This window comes from Bactrocera latifrons, unplaced genomic scaffold (genome assembly GCF_001853355.1).
Source record: "Bactrocera latifrons isolate USDA-ARS-PBARC rearing strain unplaced genomic scaffold, ASM185335v1 scaffold_41, whole genome shotgun sequence".
Lineage (NCBI taxonomy): Eukaryota > Metazoa > Arthropoda > Insecta > Diptera > Tephritidae > Bactrocera > Bactrocera latifrons.
Window position 1 is genome coordinate 1,359,555 of NW_017537057.1, and position 16,359 is coordinate 1,375,913.

At 38.0% G+C, this 16,359-nt stretch overlaps 4 protein-coding genes across 11 annotated transcripts in view; 3 read left to right on the forward strand and 1 right to left on the reverse strand.

Annotated features, from left to right (window-relative positions):
- The window catches only part of LOC108972621 (thrombospondin type-1 domain-containing protein 4), a 101,823-nt gene extending 100,309 nt beyond the window's left edge, over positions 1–1,514 (forward strand). For 5 of the 6 annotated variants that reach the window (XM_018939276.1, XM_018939277.1, XM_018939273.1 and 2 more), the window contains exon 7: positions 480–1,509. In XM_018939276.1, the coding sequence (XP_018794821.1) occupies positions 480–622 (143 nt within the window). In that variant the 3' untranslated portion in view covers positions 623–1,509. Of the gene's footprint in view, positions 1–479 lie in introns of all 6 variants that reach the window. The other variant, XM_018939272.1, reaches the window with a different exon arrangement.
- A 554-nt stretch (positions 1,515–2,068) lies between these two features.
- LOC108972565 lies at positions 2,069–5,980 on the forward strand. Its single transcript, XM_018939198.1, has 9 exons — positions 2,069–2,202; positions 3,084–3,253; positions 3,295–3,821; positions 3,903–4,021; positions 4,085–4,239; positions 4,319–4,381; positions 4,437–4,537; positions 5,646–5,760; positions 5,846–5,980. Exons 1-9 carry the CDS (start codon positions 2,069–2,071, stop codon positions 5,959–5,961), a joined length of 1,500 nt encoding a protein of 499 aa, XP_018794743.1. The 3' UTR covers positions 5,962–5,980.
- A 257-nt stretch (positions 5,981–6,237) lies between these two features.
- Positions 6,238–8,019, forward strand: LOC108972611 (gustatory and odorant receptor 21a-like). Its single transcript, XM_018939259.1, has 4 exons — positions 6,238–7,026; positions 7,144–7,289; positions 7,475–7,833; positions 7,909–8,019. Exons 1-4 carry the CDS (start codon positions 6,260–6,262, stop codon positions 8,017–8,019), a joined length of 1,383 nt encoding a protein of 460 aa, XP_018794804.1. The 5' UTR covers positions 6,238–6,259.
- A 24-nt stretch (positions 8,020–8,043) lies between these two features.
- On the reverse strand, positions 8,044–15,336 carry LOC108972609 (lysosomal alpha-mannosidase). Of its 3 annotated transcripts, XM_018939255.1 has the most exons (10): positions 15,268–15,336; positions 14,919–15,162; positions 12,140–12,510; positions 11,875–12,080; positions 11,638–11,774; positions 11,414–11,547; positions 10,087–10,766; positions 9,811–10,025; positions 8,893–9,747; positions 8,044–8,826 (listed from the first exon to the last, which is right to left on the reverse strand). In XM_018939255.1, the coding sequence occupies exons 2-10, from the start codon at positions 15,069–15,071 to the stop codon at positions 8,230–8,232; spliced, it is 3,348 nt and encodes a 1,115-aa protein (XP_018794800.1). In that variant the 5' UTR covers positions 15,072–15,162; positions 15,268–15,336; the 3' UTR covers positions 8,044–8,229. The 3 variants fall into 3 exon arrangements, with proteins under 3 accessions (XP_018794800.1, XP_018794801.1, XP_018794799.1); XM_018939256.1 differs by lacking the exon at positions 11,414–11,547 and adding an exon at positions 10,900–11,033 and having other exon boundaries at positions 14,919–15,330; XM_018939254.1 differs by having other exon boundaries at positions 14,919–15,330.
- Between the last annotated feature and the right edge of the window lie 1,023 nt (positions 15,337–16,359).

Sequence of the window (16,359 nt, forward strand, 5' to 3'; positions counted from 1 at the left end):
TTTACAATTTCGCACACCTTTTAATGCTTTGCTCGTATTTTAAGTATAAAGTTTGTTTGAGAACCTCTTTTGATGTCGCTTATTGCGTTTTTATCGTCTGCTTTCCTTTCTAGTTATTAAAGATTTGATTACCAAATTTGTATCCATATAAGTAAACCAATTTAAATGACTAAAACACCCCTCATAGGAACATAGTCCCACATGAAAGAATTGTTTGCTCGGGTGCGTCTGAAACATTGCTCTTGGTAGCAACTAAACTCCTGTCAGGGAAGCTTTAAATTCAAACAACAACAAAACAAATTGTTAGCAATTGATGAAGAAGAGCAGAAAGGTAGTTTTTCCAATTCTATGAAAGAATACTAGGCTACAAATTCGATATAAAAATAGCTTTAAAATAAGTTTAGCACTTTTGTTTCATATATACATACTTATATCTTATCTACATATATGAATAACAAATCGTTTACTTATTATTTCAGAGCCACATTTAGAGCTGCTGCAAAATGATGTTGCGGTCGCGTGTGTGGACGAGTTCAACAACTGTCAGTGGGCTGTCAAGGCGAAGCTCTGCAATTACGATTACTACAAGCAGAATTGCTGTTACTCCTGCGGTGCCGCCTAATTACACACTCGACTGCGTGGAGGGGTACTTAGCAATAGAATACGCTGCAATATTTAATTAGCCTAATTTTTGTTTTTATTTCGTTTTCAAAAAAAATTTTTTTTTTCAAAAAGTGTAGTATTCTTATTTGAATAGCGAAAAAACGATTTGTACTCTTTTTACCTACGAAAAAACCACAAAAGTAATCGATTCGATTTACTTAATTACTGCAAATTCTTAAAAAAAAAAAAAAAACTATTTATCTACAATTTAATGTTTTGTGTGAAATTAAGCAATACACGTAGGCATTTTCTAAGTATTTATAATAATAAAGTTAGGCATAATTGTTTAGTTGGCATTTGTTCTCTGAGTTCTGTAAATTAATGCGCATGAGAGTAATTAAAAAATGAGCTAGAAATCATTTTGTATTTTAACTTTTATTTTAATTAATATTGTGTATGTATTTATTTATAAGGCACATTCCATATACATACATACGTACATATACAGTTGTATTTGCAATATTGAGCAGCCGGTTACGCATTCAAGTGCTAAAATTAGCTTTAGACACTTGGGACACAGTATTTTTTTTTGTATAAAAACGGTTTCCGATATTTGTCGAATTTGACCTACTTTACTTTCTTTGAAAAAAAATCGAAAGGTTTCTTTAAATATTTGGAACGATTTTTTTTCTTAAACGATATTATTTTTACCGAAATTTAAATAATCCGATAACTTAAGTCGAAAATATGTCCTGAGTCCTATTTCATAATCAAATTGCAATTAAAAACCCTTCTAGGTTTTCTACGTTCTAGGTTCACTCGGCAAAATTTTCGAATTTCTCAAAATCGTGTTATTTATTTTAGAAAAAAAAACTAAATGCAATAATTTAACTAATGTGTTCTAATAGTTTTATGTTTCTGTCTAATGTTTTATATAAAAGAAAGTTAATTCAGTAACATATTATAACTAATTTATATATACATATTTACTCAAATTATTTTTATTTTTTATCACATTTTAAATTTAAGCGACCATTTAGCATATAACTGACAAACAAAAAAAAAAAAAAAAAAAAAAACAAAAAAAAAAAAAAAAAAAAAAGTACATAAAAAATTAAGTGCAAAGAAATAAAATAATATTTTACTAATTAATAAAATTCACTCTTTTGTAAGAAAAACTAAATAAACGAAATTTTATTGTTGATTTTACTTATCATTCTAACCTTTGTGTAGACATAGATCTTTACCGTAGACCTGGAAAATCCGCCATATATCAGATTTTCATAATTCGTCAACCCTGTTGAAGATCTTTGACATCAGATCGACAACCATCACCTTTTGTCGATTTGGAAGTGACAACACTGATAGGAGCTGCCTATTCGACGTCAAGTATAAATTTGGTATACCTATAAAAGTCATATTGTTACACAGAATGACGTTAAGCACATTTATCAGCTACGCCAAAATGGGGGAGGAATTCTCCGAGCCCAGAAGAGAAAGAGAAAGAAGTTGGTCTAAACAGAGCACTCCAGCGAAAAGCTCCTTCGATTCGAGACGCATGGATGAACGACACGAAAGCTTCACGACCTTCACTGAATGGTTTGCGAACTTGCGTACTTCTGTTCGTGATAAAGTAGCCTCCCCAAAACACTTCTGCAGAATTTTGACTGAGTCCGTAGTTGTTATTCCTTTGGAATTTGAAATTTTTGGCAAACTTGTTAAAGTTTTGTCCATGCTACAAATCGCCTGGCAACGCCCTTGTGTTGTAGAGAAAACTCTTGCCAAACACACACTAATTGACAAATATATATGGAGGTTCTACAATATAAGAAAAACCTCATTGGAAAGCGTAGTTCATATGGACCAGTCCGGGTCAAATATGATCAGATGGTATAATTTGATAGGCAGTTGTGTTTTGTGAATACAAACCCACGTTAACCCAAATAATGAAGTATTTGTACCTTAGTATTGGTTGTCTCATTTCTCTGTTACTTATGTAGTTATAAATTTGAATTATCTATTAACGGTCTACTAACTGTAATTACACTGCAAAAAGCAAATGGATTTCACTTGTAGCTTTGAATATTTCATTAAACACGATACATTTTAGCGAATCATATTTTTTATTGTGGCACCAGAAGCACAATAACTGTATAACAGTGCATTGCTGATACAGCTAGCGAGCAGACTGTCAATAGCTTTTCGGAATGTACATACAGGTCCAGCCTACTAAGCAAAAACCGCAATCGAAAACCAAATGGCAGGCGTTTTGTGGAAACTTTCGTTGGCTGAGGGGTATTGGATTGTATATAAAAAACTATTTCACCGAAAGTGGCATACATGGATTTGCATATTTGGTTAAAGAGCAGTTGATTTTGATTGAACAGTAAGTGTAGTGCGGGCCATATTTTAAAGCTTGTTTAGTTGAAGTCAAAATAGCCCGAAATAACATATATTTTCTTAATTGAAACGTGCGAAAGTGTGGCTTGGCTTTTACTCTTAATCGTATCGGTGGGTATGTGCATCTTTACGGGTCTGCAAGCGATGGATAAATATAAGTCCAAGAGCACAGTTATGGGTATGGAGCGTGACTTCTACTTCTGGCGCACACCAATACCCAGTTTTACGGTTTGTCCTATGCGTCGCTTAAGTCTGGAGCTTTTCGATAAGTATTGCCAGTACGTCTAAATTCCAATATACCGTTAATAGCAGACTTTATATGTAAAGCAAAAATATATTATCGTTTTTCATTTTCTCTTATTCACTTAAGCAAAAAGAAAATAACGGGTCAGCCGAAAGAGGATCTGTATGTGTTCCTTGAGACTTTGGCTAACTCGACATATTTTAACTTCGCTAATATAACTGTAAGTCCGAGCATCGATGGCACCTTGGACCGCTTGCGCTTGCGACCTGCGCAGTACATGTCCCTAATATATAACTTAACCACCGACTTCACGCAGGAGGAGGAAGGCCGCAAACCTATTAAGCTGAATGATGGCTTTAAAGATTTTGTGGTGCGTCAGGTGCTTACCGAATTCGGTATTTGCTACTTGGGTAACAGCTATTTACACAATGAGTATACGGCACGCTACTTTTTGTTTGGCAAATATCCGAAGATCAATAAGGGAGATGCCAAAATGCTGTTGGGTAGCTACTTCGATAGTGCTTTGTTGATCTTATCAGTGCCGAAGGCGTTCGAAAGTATTGGGGTGAGTTTAGTAGGTTTGCTAAAAACAAGTTGATAGATGAAGAAAACATATTTTTGAGTATCTACCGCTTAAATTTTTAACGCTCTGCAGGTTTTCATACATTCTTCTCATGATGCCTTAAAAATTGAGCAGAAGTTTTTCTATACAAACGAGGCGGTGTACTACAAAGCTGAGACGCGAGAAATTGTTGCCGAAGATGGTTATGAAAAGTTAGTTTAATCTTATTTCTGATATAAATACAAAGTTTTAATATTTTTATTTTTTCTTTGAAGATCTACCACGGTGGCTCAACGCAATTGCCGTTTCCCGCATGAGTCGAATTTAGAGCATTTTGAAATTTATACCAAAAGCTTTTGCATGCAAGAATGCCGCCTTAATTTGGTCTATAAAAAATGTAAATGCATACCTCATTTCTATCCGAACAGAAGTGAGTGAAATTTTTTGATATATAACAACTTCAAAGTATGTTTTTAAATTTGAAATTCGAAATGTTTTACATTTTAAAGTTAAGAATCCGAAGCCGATTTGCTCTTATAATACGCTTAAGTCTTGTGTTGCTAAAAATGCAGGTATTTAACGCATTGATAGCGTAGGCAAAATTGGTCTCATTACTTTTTCTTTCAGAGTCCTTTCGCCGTTTACACAGTTCAAAAGCTCGGAAGACAGTACATTGCCATTGCATGGATTCTTGCTTCAACAGCATTGTGGTTGTGAAAAGTGTGGAGGTAAGACTTCATTACGGCTTGTTACAGTAATTTGAAAAAATATAAAGGTTCTCGAAGCTCTGAAAAAATTAGAAGTGAGTTTTTAAAGACCGTCGAAACCATTATATGCCAACAGAGAGAGCAAGCGCAATAACAGGACAATTGGGAAGTCCAAATTTGGATCTTTGCCGTCGTTTTCATGCGCTTTTAACGCGGTGCATCGGTCGACTTCGAAGTGAAATGATGGAGACAGATAGAGCAAAAACTCGGGCTTACAGGGTTTGTTCGGAAAGTAATAGGACTGATTTCGTTGTGACTGTACTTCGGAGCGTGCGCTCACCGACTGGATTCGATTTGGCATAAAAGGCATCATCCACCATGAATTCGTTTCTCCTGAACAAACCGTCAACGTGAAGTTTTACTTGGAAGTCCTCAACAGACTCGAACGAATGGTCAATTGGGTCCGAAAGACATAGCAGCCGGTTGGCAGTTGCACCACGACAACGCCACACCGCTTTTCCTGTGATCAGCTACCTAACCAAGGCCGGCATCCCAACGCTTCCGCAGCCCAGATGTGGCCCAACGGACGCCAAGTCTAAACTTAACGCTCCCTGATCGTTGATTTTTATGAGGCAGTTCCCGGAGCCTCGTGATCACGTCAAGTTCTTCACAAAGTAATGATCAGACACCTGTCAAATTTATACAAGCGCCTTTTAATGTTAGGGCTGATTGATAAACATCATATCGATTTCCTTCTAATGACGCCATCTGGGTGTCATGCTAGGGACTTTTCAATTGATCTGTAAGATGAATCTACTATCCTTGATCTCCTGGTATGCTTCCATATATCAGGCGTCTTGGTTCTTAAACTATCCATTGCATTGGACTTGCAACGCTTCTTGTCATAACTTTTTTTCAACTTTATACTCTACGAAAGTCTCATGCTTTTATACAACTATGGTTTGAAACCCTTTATACAGATAAAATATAATTATGGCATCTCGTGCCTGTCACGCGTTTAGTCTACTTCTCTATTGCGCTCTCGGTCGTTTTAGTAATACGTAAACGTACTTTATGTTGTATCAGAATATTTCGAAACGGTAACCATTGTTTCTCATTTAAATTTTAGGTTTTAGCAAATCTCAATATCTTTCAGACTGGTTTTACGGTCGGCCTTGAGGTAACCACTTGGCCATTGGAGCTGCTGAAACGACAAGTGATTTTTACTTTCACCGATTTGTTGGGTGAGTAATGGCAGTAATGGCGGCAGTACGTAGATATGCGCATTATAAGGAAAAGGAAGACATGATAATAATTAATTCATTGCAGTTTATGTTGGTGGCGCAGCCGGATTGTTCCTTGGCTTCAGCGTTTTGGGTGCCATTGAGTTCTTCTACTATTTCTCACTGCGCTTGTTGTGGTATTTGAGAGGTTACAGATATTAATAGCGCGATGAAATTTAAAATTAAACAGCCATTTCCGTTCCATTATATACATTACATAATTCCTGGTATATAACAACATTATACCACTTAACAATACAATTTACTACGAATTACTACGATTTACTAAACAATGTTATTGTCACCTCCAAAAAGGTTCGAATGCGTGCATACGAAAAATTTATTTATACGGCTCGCCCACCGCTGAACTCATCACCGCATATTAAATGCGCGCATCAATATATTCTGGCTTCCTTTGTGCTTTGCAAGCCGAATTTTCAAACACTTGAAATCAGTCACTATGAGTTTCTGGGTGAAGAATCACGACGGTTCTACGTTTTTGGAAAAACCACCGCGCATTGTGCCGCTCTTCAATCCCGCCCAACGGGAGTTTCTCGAAGATGAGCACCGCCAACGCATTCAAATGCAAAAGCGTGCACAACAGAGTGAAAAAAACACCGAGTACTACATACGCAAGCAATCGACGCTGGACGACGCACGCCTACTGGATGAGCACGATTCCTTCTACAAGACAACGAAGAGCTTACTGGTGCTCTTCCAAATTATGGGTATAATGCCTATACATCGTAATCCGCCCGATAATAATTTACCACGCACAGGCTTTTCGTGGACGTCGCGTCAAATGCTCTATGCCATGTGTGTTTTCTCGCTTGAGACCTTCATTGTGGCGATGGTGTTGCGTGCTCGGGTCAAGACCTTCATTGAGCAGCCGGACAAGCATTTCGACGTGGCGATCTACAATATTATCTTCATTAGTCTATTGTTTACACATTTTCTGCTGCCAGTGGCGAGTTGGCGTCACGGGCCTGAAGTGGCGATCTTTAAGAATATGTGGACGAATTATCAGTATAAATTTTGGCGCGTCACAGGCTCGCCCATCGTTTTTCCCAACCTATATCGCCTCACGTGGGGTCTATGCATATTTTCGTGGACCCTGAGCGTTGCCGTCAACGTATCGCAATACCTTTTGCAACCAGACTTTGAGTTTTGGTACACCTTCGCCTACTATCCCATCATAGCAATGCTGAACTGCTTCTGCAGCTTGTGGTATGTCTCTTATAAACAAAATTTTCGGGGTTTATAGTGAACATATAGTGCTCTAATACGAATCTGCATCTCGCATTTATTCTAGTTCTAGCTATATTCTAAAATTGATTTGTTTAGGTACATAAATTGCAACGCATTTGGCACGGTTAGCGAAGCCCTTGCAAGCCAATTGGAGTTGACCCTGAAAAGCGATAAGCCAGCAGAAAAGTTGACGGAGTTTAGATACCTATGGGTGGATTTGAGTCTCATGATGCAGCAGTTAGGTAAGTCGATGATGACAACCTTTTTATCATTGAGAAAATTTACAAAAAACAGGGACCGCATTTTTTCGCATAATTGCTTGATATACAATTTGGAACCGAAGACGTTGTGACACTTTCGAAGTTTTATCCTCATATCAGCTAGAATTCCATTCAATTAAGTATTAGTCCTCCCTTCCTGTCTCCAGGTAAAGCGTACTCCAACATGTACGGTATGTACTGTCTCGTCGTTTTCTTCACCACACTCACTGCCGCTTATGGTTCGATAAGCGAAATCATGGATCATGGTGCAACATACAAGGAGACCGGACTGTTCGTCATTATGTTCTATTGCATGAGTCTGTTGTATATAATCTGCAATGAGGCACATCAGGCATCATGCAAAGTGGGCTTGGATTTCCAAACGAAATTACTCAATGTCAATTTAATTGCTTTGGACACGGCCTCGCAGCGTGAGGTGCAAATGTTTTTGCTTGCGATTGCGAAGACGCCGCCAATAATGAACTTGGATGACTATGCAAATATTAATCGGGAGCTTTTCTCATCGGTGAGTAGAGAAAGATGCTTCGATGTGAAAAATTTGTATGTGGACAATATGGCAAAAATATTTTTTTCATTGTAGAACCTTACATTTATGGCCACCTATTTGGTTGTACTGCTGCAGTTCAAGATTACGGAACAAAGAGGCATGCGTGAAAATGAATCTGAGTCTATCATGGATTATGGCGAGTAAATTTGAAAATGAAAAGGCGATCTCAACTTTTGCATATATATTCATTTACTTGGAGCACCTGCAGCTGCCTTGATATCTCATCTATCATATCACTACAAAAACTGTGTACTGTTTTACCAAATATCTTGAATTCGGGTCTTTTATGTAGAACTACATGTCTGTATGAACAAAATATTTACTGGTAAAACCATTACATCCATTTATTTTCTTTCAGTTGTCCTTCTGCAAGGTGAGTATGTAGGTTCGCATTTGCATTGGACTTAGTTCGACGACGAAACGGTCATCGCCGTTCATATACTTTTCCGCCAAAGTCTGCTTTCGCACCTTCAGTTTACGTAGCTTCTCTGCACGCTCGCGATTAAGTTCCTGCGACTCCTCGGTATCGCGTTTTATACGATTCGTTTGCATTTGCTCTTCATCTTCGTTTTCTTCTCGCTTCGGATTTTTTGCTTGGTCGTAGTATTTCGCACCCAGTAACGGTCTGTCGGCTCTCAACAAAAGTTGATGCTGAACTGACCTTTGGTAAACACCGTAAGAGTTGTAGCCAACCTCCGGTCCATCTGGCACGAATTCCATGCGTTGGTTATCGCCCAACCAAGCATTTGCTGCAAGCGTGGTTTCACGCATATCTGCGATTTTTAAGCTCGATAATACGGTTTGCACATTAAATTGCACGGCTTTCGAATACTCGGGATCTTCATCCTTCTCCAGTATGTGTTCGAAGCGTACGAGTACCTCGTTTTCGTGCCATGGTTCGAAGCTCATGAGGTGTATATTTTTCGGTAGCTCAAATTCTATGAAGGTGAACTGTAATTTTGATGATTATTGAATACGGAAGTATATTATACCGACGGTTAAATAAGATCAACTTACAATGTTAGTGAAATTTTCACGCCAGTCGGCATAGTTTATATTCTCAGCATCACTGAAGAAACTCCAGGCCGGTAATAATTTGCGCAACTGCGTGAAGCGTTCAATTGCCTGTGTAGTGGGACTTTGCTGTTTCTTTGATGAGCCTACGATGAGATAGTGTATGCCACGCGCTATCAAACCCTCTCCGTAAGCGGTCTCATTCAAGGCCTCGTTAACGCCGAAGGCATCGTCATGCAATAGACGTCGATGAACCATCAATTCCAAAGAGCCAGCGCCCATAGAGCTGCCACCCTGTGCGCGATCCGTTAGTATGGCCATACGTGCGTTTTCATCCTCCAAAGCGATCTTCGTGGTGATGGGATAATAGTTGCCAGCGGTGTGCTCCAACAATTTCACCTTCCAAGTATCGCGATGATCTCGTTTACGTTTAAGCATTTCACGACCGTTCGAATCAGTGTAGAAGACACCATTTGAATCTATATCCGAGTTGAAACGACTAACAATCTCTTTGCCTCTTCCATCGTCCACCGGAATCGGACCGACGAGCCATTCAAATTCGGCATGATGCTGTTGTCGATAGACACGCACCACTTGACTGACCCACTCATTGAATGACTGGTGCACTTCCTCCACTAGATTACCACGATAGATTTTAAGTTTGGGTTGTAGAGAAATCGAACGGACTTGATCGTGGGCAGGTCGGAAAATATATGCGCCTGAAGAGCGATTACGGAACTCGCGATTGTTACCTATGGCGGCTTCGTAATACACAAATTCTTGATTGACTATGCGTGTCATGCCGTCGGCGGTGACAGTTACTAGAAAACCGTTGGTATCGAAGTTGAGTCGAATATACTGAAATACGGAATATCAAAAGTGGTGAGTCTTCGCCAAGAAATATTAGGATCTTTAGCTTACCTCATTTCCTATGCTTGTGAAACTCGACTTATTTGCGGGATCTGGCACAGGTTTCATGTGGTTGTCATTTGTTTTTGTTATGTAATAAGACTTGTAACCCAGCGGTGGCAGTGAGCTTGCAAGGAAAACAAGTTCATAAAGTGCGCTAGATTTTCGGAAATTGAGATCTTGAATAGGGACAGGAATTGGTAAGAGCTGCGTTTCCATTGTAACGTCTGTGAAATAAATGTGAAGGTAGACATTTTACGTATGACAGTTACTAGTAGTTATATTTACCATCGAAATCCTTAACCTCATAGTTCACGTCCGGTACCGGTATACGCACGAAATCAGAAACTGTTTGAGCCAGTGGGTTGTATAGAGTCAAAACAAATTTTTCAGCCTGTTCGGGTACTGCACACGAACTGATATTGAGCAGTGTACAAGTTTCAAATTTAAATGTATATTCCCTTTTGGGACCAGTAGCCCATCGGCGTTCTCGTGTTCCAGACTCTGTAGCACTTTCGGAACCTGTTGTGTCCACAGTCAGCTGATTTAAGACTTCCTTTGTGTTAGTTGCACAAGCGCGTATTGCTACTTCTAGATGGCGCGCATAGTCGTCAGCAACCGCTTGCTTCTCGGTGCCGGTGACTGCGTCATGATGCTGCATGACACCCATTGCTTCGCGCATGAATGAGAGATGCGGATCGAATTGGCCAGCGGTATTTGGTGCCATGGCGGTGAGTTGCTTACAAACTTGTAGAAAATGGTTGCCAACGCGTTCGTAACGTTTTAGGGTGGGCCGAGAGGTGAAGTAACCCGTCCAGTAGGCATGTGGATCTGAGGCGTATGGGAAGAAATCATCATCTTTTGTTGGCCAGCTTATACCGGCGTCATGCAGAGACTTCAGATAACAAGAAGGTGTCGAATAGAGAAGATTTACATTGGAACCATTCACTTGCCGATCATTTGTGTATCTGAGAAGAGTTGGAAAAAGCATGTGATCCAGGTTTTACTATTTTGCAGGAATGAATGATTCGAATTTTATAAATCTCGCCAAAGTTGATGAAGGTTGCTGAAAATTTCTCTTAATAGCGTCTTTCTACTCACTTGATCAACTTATCGAGGTTCTTGAACCAGCTATTCGCATCTTGATAGTGAAAATCTTCACCCATTGTAACGAGTATATTATCGGTGCGATAGCCCTTGGACATATTGCGTGAAATTGCGATGAATTCATCGATCTAAAAGATATGATATTATGAGAGCAACTCAAAGCTTTAGAGTGCTCACAGAGTGAACGATGAAATACGAGCCCGTGAACTTGCGCTCAGCTCGATTATAAGCGATCACTCTGCGAGCATCATAAGTTGAGCTGGGGAATAATAATCGAGATATTAGCACGCGAAACTATTTCATGATAGTACTTTATTCTATATGAGCGACGCCTTGGATGATGAGTGTAAGTAATTTCTGGAGTTTCTAAAATTTTTGTATTGAAAAACGATTTCATTACTATTACGAAAATATTTAAACCAAATTTTGTCTAGCCTTTCAGCAACCTTTTCAACTTCTTTTTGCTATATATGTTTCTATATTTATTATATCTTAGTATTTCCCAAACCTTAAAAGTTTATCCAAATTTTTGAAATAGACATTAGCATCCTGATAAGTAAAATCGCCTCCCATCGTTATGATTATGTTGTTAGTGCGATAAAATTGTGCTTGTTGATCAATGAATTTCAAAAAATCATTCACCTAAAGTACGTATTCGAAATTTAGATAGCATACTTGAATTATTTTCCTTTAAGTACTTGTGATTACGAACTAAAATAGTGCTTAACTTACACGTTGTTTAACATTATTATCTGGGCTATGCTTGGCGTCAATTATCGGTTCATCAGCGCAGAGGATATCAAAGCAAAAGCCAGGCGGTGGCTGGTATTGGTTATACAGAGCGCCAGTGAACAGATTGGATGTATCTTCTATAAATATTTAATGATTAATAAAGATAAATAATATATTTTACTTGTATTTTTGGAAGACTAATTTGTTCAAAGAAATTTTCTTAGCCAAGACACACACCCAAGTTGGCCGAGGCGCGCCATATCATCTCCGCTGTTTTGGTGGTTAAACGCTCCATTTTGTCCTGATAATCGAGACGCCCGAAGAACAAGCCGTCGAAACCCATTTGCGCAAACATTGAAGCCATTTCACGCGAGTGCCCAAACGGATCGATCTGCCAGCCGATGCGTGGTCGCGCACACTCGCCAAAAGTGTCATTGAGGCGCCTAAAATAAACAAATTGGTGTTAAAACTTCAACAAATTATGCTTGAAACACACGCCTACCGCAAACCCCAAGTAAATTGATCGACTATACTCTGATAATGCGCGGTCGCCTCGTCATTCATGCTCCAGGCGCCACCGATAAACTCCAGACGTCCCTCATTTACCAGCATTTTCACTTGCTCCTGCAGCTCTGGTTCCTGTTCGCGCCACCATTTGAAGAAGAAGGCCGATTCAACATAGATGAAACGTTTTTCTGGATCTCGCAACAGTTCATGCACTACCGAGTCCAAAATGTATTGCACGCCGGCTTTTTGTATAAGCGTTTTGCTGCCATAATAATATTGATCGACGGTCTTTAGCCAGCCCACATCATCGTGGGTGTGTGCCACAAGATGGACATTCAACATATTGGGTTGGGTTTTGGGGCAGCTCTGAATCGTTGAGTTTTGAAAGAAACGATATTGGTACAATTGCAATTAAGTATATTTGAAACGGTGCATATCGCTTTTATTAATAAACCATCTAGTAATAAGTCGTAAATTAATTTGGAACACTTCACACTTTCAAATATATGAGAAATTGGATTTGGAATGTCTTTGTGGTTATGAAGTTCAATAAGCTTATGTAGTCGATAATCTAATTGACGTTCATTTTCCTTAAATATTATTTATTTTATATGTATCTATATATTTATTTTATATTTATATATACATATGTACTATGCATCAGTAAAAAGAAATACATTAATTTTCTAATGAATAGCTTTATTACTATGTATCTTCTACATAAGTGTGATCAGCGCACGCTATGGCTTTATAAAGACAATAGTTCGTGCGAAGAAACCTAAGGCTAAGAAAACTAAGGCCTTCGCACCTGTTCTGTAACAATTGGACAGTTGGCAACGACAAGAAGTGGCTAGCTTTGACCGAGGAGAGGAGAACTGTATTCCCTCAGTACAGCGCCATGCTGCGCACTTCCATTGTGACTCGTCTGTGGTTCAGGGAACTTGGTTGCGAGAATCATATACTTTCCTACGATCTGGGCCTAGTACTAAGTGACTAGTACCATTTCTATCTGTAGTCAACGGTGATAGTGAAATATTCACTGCAAGAGAAGAAAATCTGTCCCTTAATTTTTCACCAACAATGTCGAGAGTTTCTATGAGAGTGGTGTTTTCAAAATAGATCGGATCAATCGAACTAGCGAAATAAACCCTTGAATTTAATGTAGAAGTCTTGGGTTTCTTTTTACTATACCTTATATGTATGTAGAATAGCATATATGGTAAATACATATGTATACTATATAAAAAATATATTATGTGTTCTAACCTCAATTGACCTTGTATGATAATTTCCGGGAGTTAATTTTTTAATTAATAAATATGCACAGAATCAAGTGAAATTTCAATGAAAAACTACCAATGAATTTCACAGTCACTTCGATACACTTCATGCCCATAATCTTCGTTAAAGAGAAAATGCACTACTGCAATCCCAACCGTGGAATTATGAAACAAAATTTACAAATAAGGAAAGAACTTTTTTTCCTTTTTTTGAATAGCTTTTAATGACGCGTGATACGTGAGTCGTGCCATTTCATCATTCTTACAAATCGTTCAACTTTTTACGAAAATTGACATCCTTATAAAATGTGTTTGGTGTGCTTCGCTCAACTTATAGTACACATAATTGGCCTGTCCTAATGAGCGTAATATTCCACTTTCAAAGCTTACAAAGGACAGATTGTGTATAAACGAAGACCACTCGACCCTACTAAGCGACATCGCTTCGATTTATGGGTTATTGCAAAGCTCCAAGAAGATCCGACGTTTTCTGGCTCATTGATTATGTGAACAAGCCAAATTGCCGTATTTAGGACGGAGAGCACCCTGGGAAGAATCAATAGCTGCCATTGCATTTAAAAAAAAAAAAAAAAAAAAAAAAAAAAAAAAAAAAAAAAAAAAAAAAAAAAAAAAAAAAAAAAAAAAAAAAAACGGTTGGCATGGTTGTGGGTTGATGGATTTCTTTAGAAAACAATTTGTCCAGCAGATAATTTCATGTTTTGGGCCGGTCAATTGGCCATCAAGATCATGTGATATCATACCGTTTGTCTTTTTCCTGTGGGGATATGTAAAGTCTAAAGTTTACTCGGGCAATCTCGTTTCGATTTAGGCCTTACATGGCTCGAACGAGCCGTCATTGGACCATTTGAGACGTAGTCGCGGCCAACATTTGAAAGAAATAATCCTCAAAAAATTACTGCCAAAGAATGTTCTTTCGAATGATAATAAACATGTATTATTAAATTTGCAGTCCTATGGTTTTTTAGAAGAAGTAGGGAACCTGGAAATGGATAACCTTTTACATGATTATATATGTATATAGTATATATTCTATTCTCGAATCGAACACTGAAGCTGAAGCTCTTTTGAGTTAGTATTATATCTACTCTTGGATTATTTTGCATTTGGTTTTTATGATTATCTAGAAACTTGTTCTAGTAAATGTTCTTCTTCATGTTCGTAAATATTTTGGTATCCTAATGGTAAGTGGGCATTCGAGCTATGCAAACAAAGATAATTGTTGGTAAATTTTTTTTAGTAGTTTATATATAATATATAGTATGTTTATATTGGAATTCCATGTTTCGAAGTTGAAGATCTTGTCAAAAGATAAAATTATATATATAAAATTAAATATTAATTTGTATTTGTTAAAGTATCTACAAATGATTACATGAAAAGTAAATGTAAAACAAATATATGTATATATAAATGAACATATTATACATACATACAAACATATGTATGTATTCATCGCACTTTCTTATCACTCACCTCATAACCGCATTTCTTTCCGGCCGCTACATTTTCATGTTCTGCACTTTGCGGACGCGCTTCGCCCAAGTTGTAGTGCAGCACACATAAAACGAAAATAATAAAAAATTTCTGGGTACCGCGGAATGGGCAGCTACTTGCAGTTGAATGCATTTTGTTCACCAACACAATGGCACGCTCATAGAATTTGTAGCTTCTAAAACGCGTACACACACGCACACCTTACAACGCCACCAAAACAGAACTGGAAATTTCACAAAATAAAATGAAAAGTTGAATAATGAAACTTCACTTAAGCCGCTGATAAAATTGATTATTATTATGTTTTTTTGTTTTTGTTTGTGCGCACTTGAATATTTGATTTGCTTTACACTAACGGACGCTCACACTATTCTTAAGCGCACTCGAGAAATCGCGGTCGTACACTAAGCCGCTAAACGCGTTTTCATTTACATAAATAGCCGGTAGTCTGAGCTGGACCTGGAGAACCGCTCAATGTCAATTTGAGTGTTTGAGTTAGAATATATGAAATGAGTGGGCCATCTATGTAAGTACTCATTTCAAACTGGGATTTCGTTGCTGTGTCGGTTGAATATTTGTTGGATTTGTTCGAGAAAAAAGAGTTTAAGAGAGTTGTTTAAAGCTTACTTTGATTTCTATTATTTGACAGTTTTATTGGTTTAGTTTATCAATCAGGGTTAGCAACATACGTTTTGGTATAAGTGAGTACATATTTTTCATATTTTGTCTATACTGAACAGTATAAACTAAGTTTTGAACACCCAGAAGAATGGATCATAGACAGAATGTTCTGATTTGGGTTATAAACGTATGTACCGTTGAAGTCAGTTTCAGCTAAGTCTTACGGTTCCCCGAAATTAAGACTGCCGACATTAATTATGCAAATGGTGAATAATGGATAAATGCCTAGATGTTTTCACTTTAGTCTGCTCCATACAACTTTGAAAACATGCCTCTAATGAGATTTTTAGTCTTCCGCATGAATGTCTATTGGACAGTGTCCAGTAAGACTCACTACGATTAAAATTTTCTAAGGTCAAGTAGCTCAATAGATCCTTTTCGATGTAAATGGGACAAAGGTAACCTTTCTCGCTAGCTCATCGGCTTTGCATTTGCCAGTGATTCTGCTATGATCAGATACCTAAACGGCTCTGAAGATGAAGTAGTTTTAAGCTATATACATTGTGGAAAGATACTCCTTGACTATCTTGAGTTAGCAAACTCAGTACTGCCGCTTTGCTGTCGGAGTGAGTGACCTTCTCCCTGAAAGAGGTTGCACTTTGTAGCTGTACGTCTATTACCACCTTAACAGCAGCACTTTCTGCCATCAATTGTAAAAATATTGAATTAATGTTTACTTATCATGGTTCGTTAAGTAATAAGTTCAAGTAGCGATTTGAAAAGAAAAGAGCTCTATTGC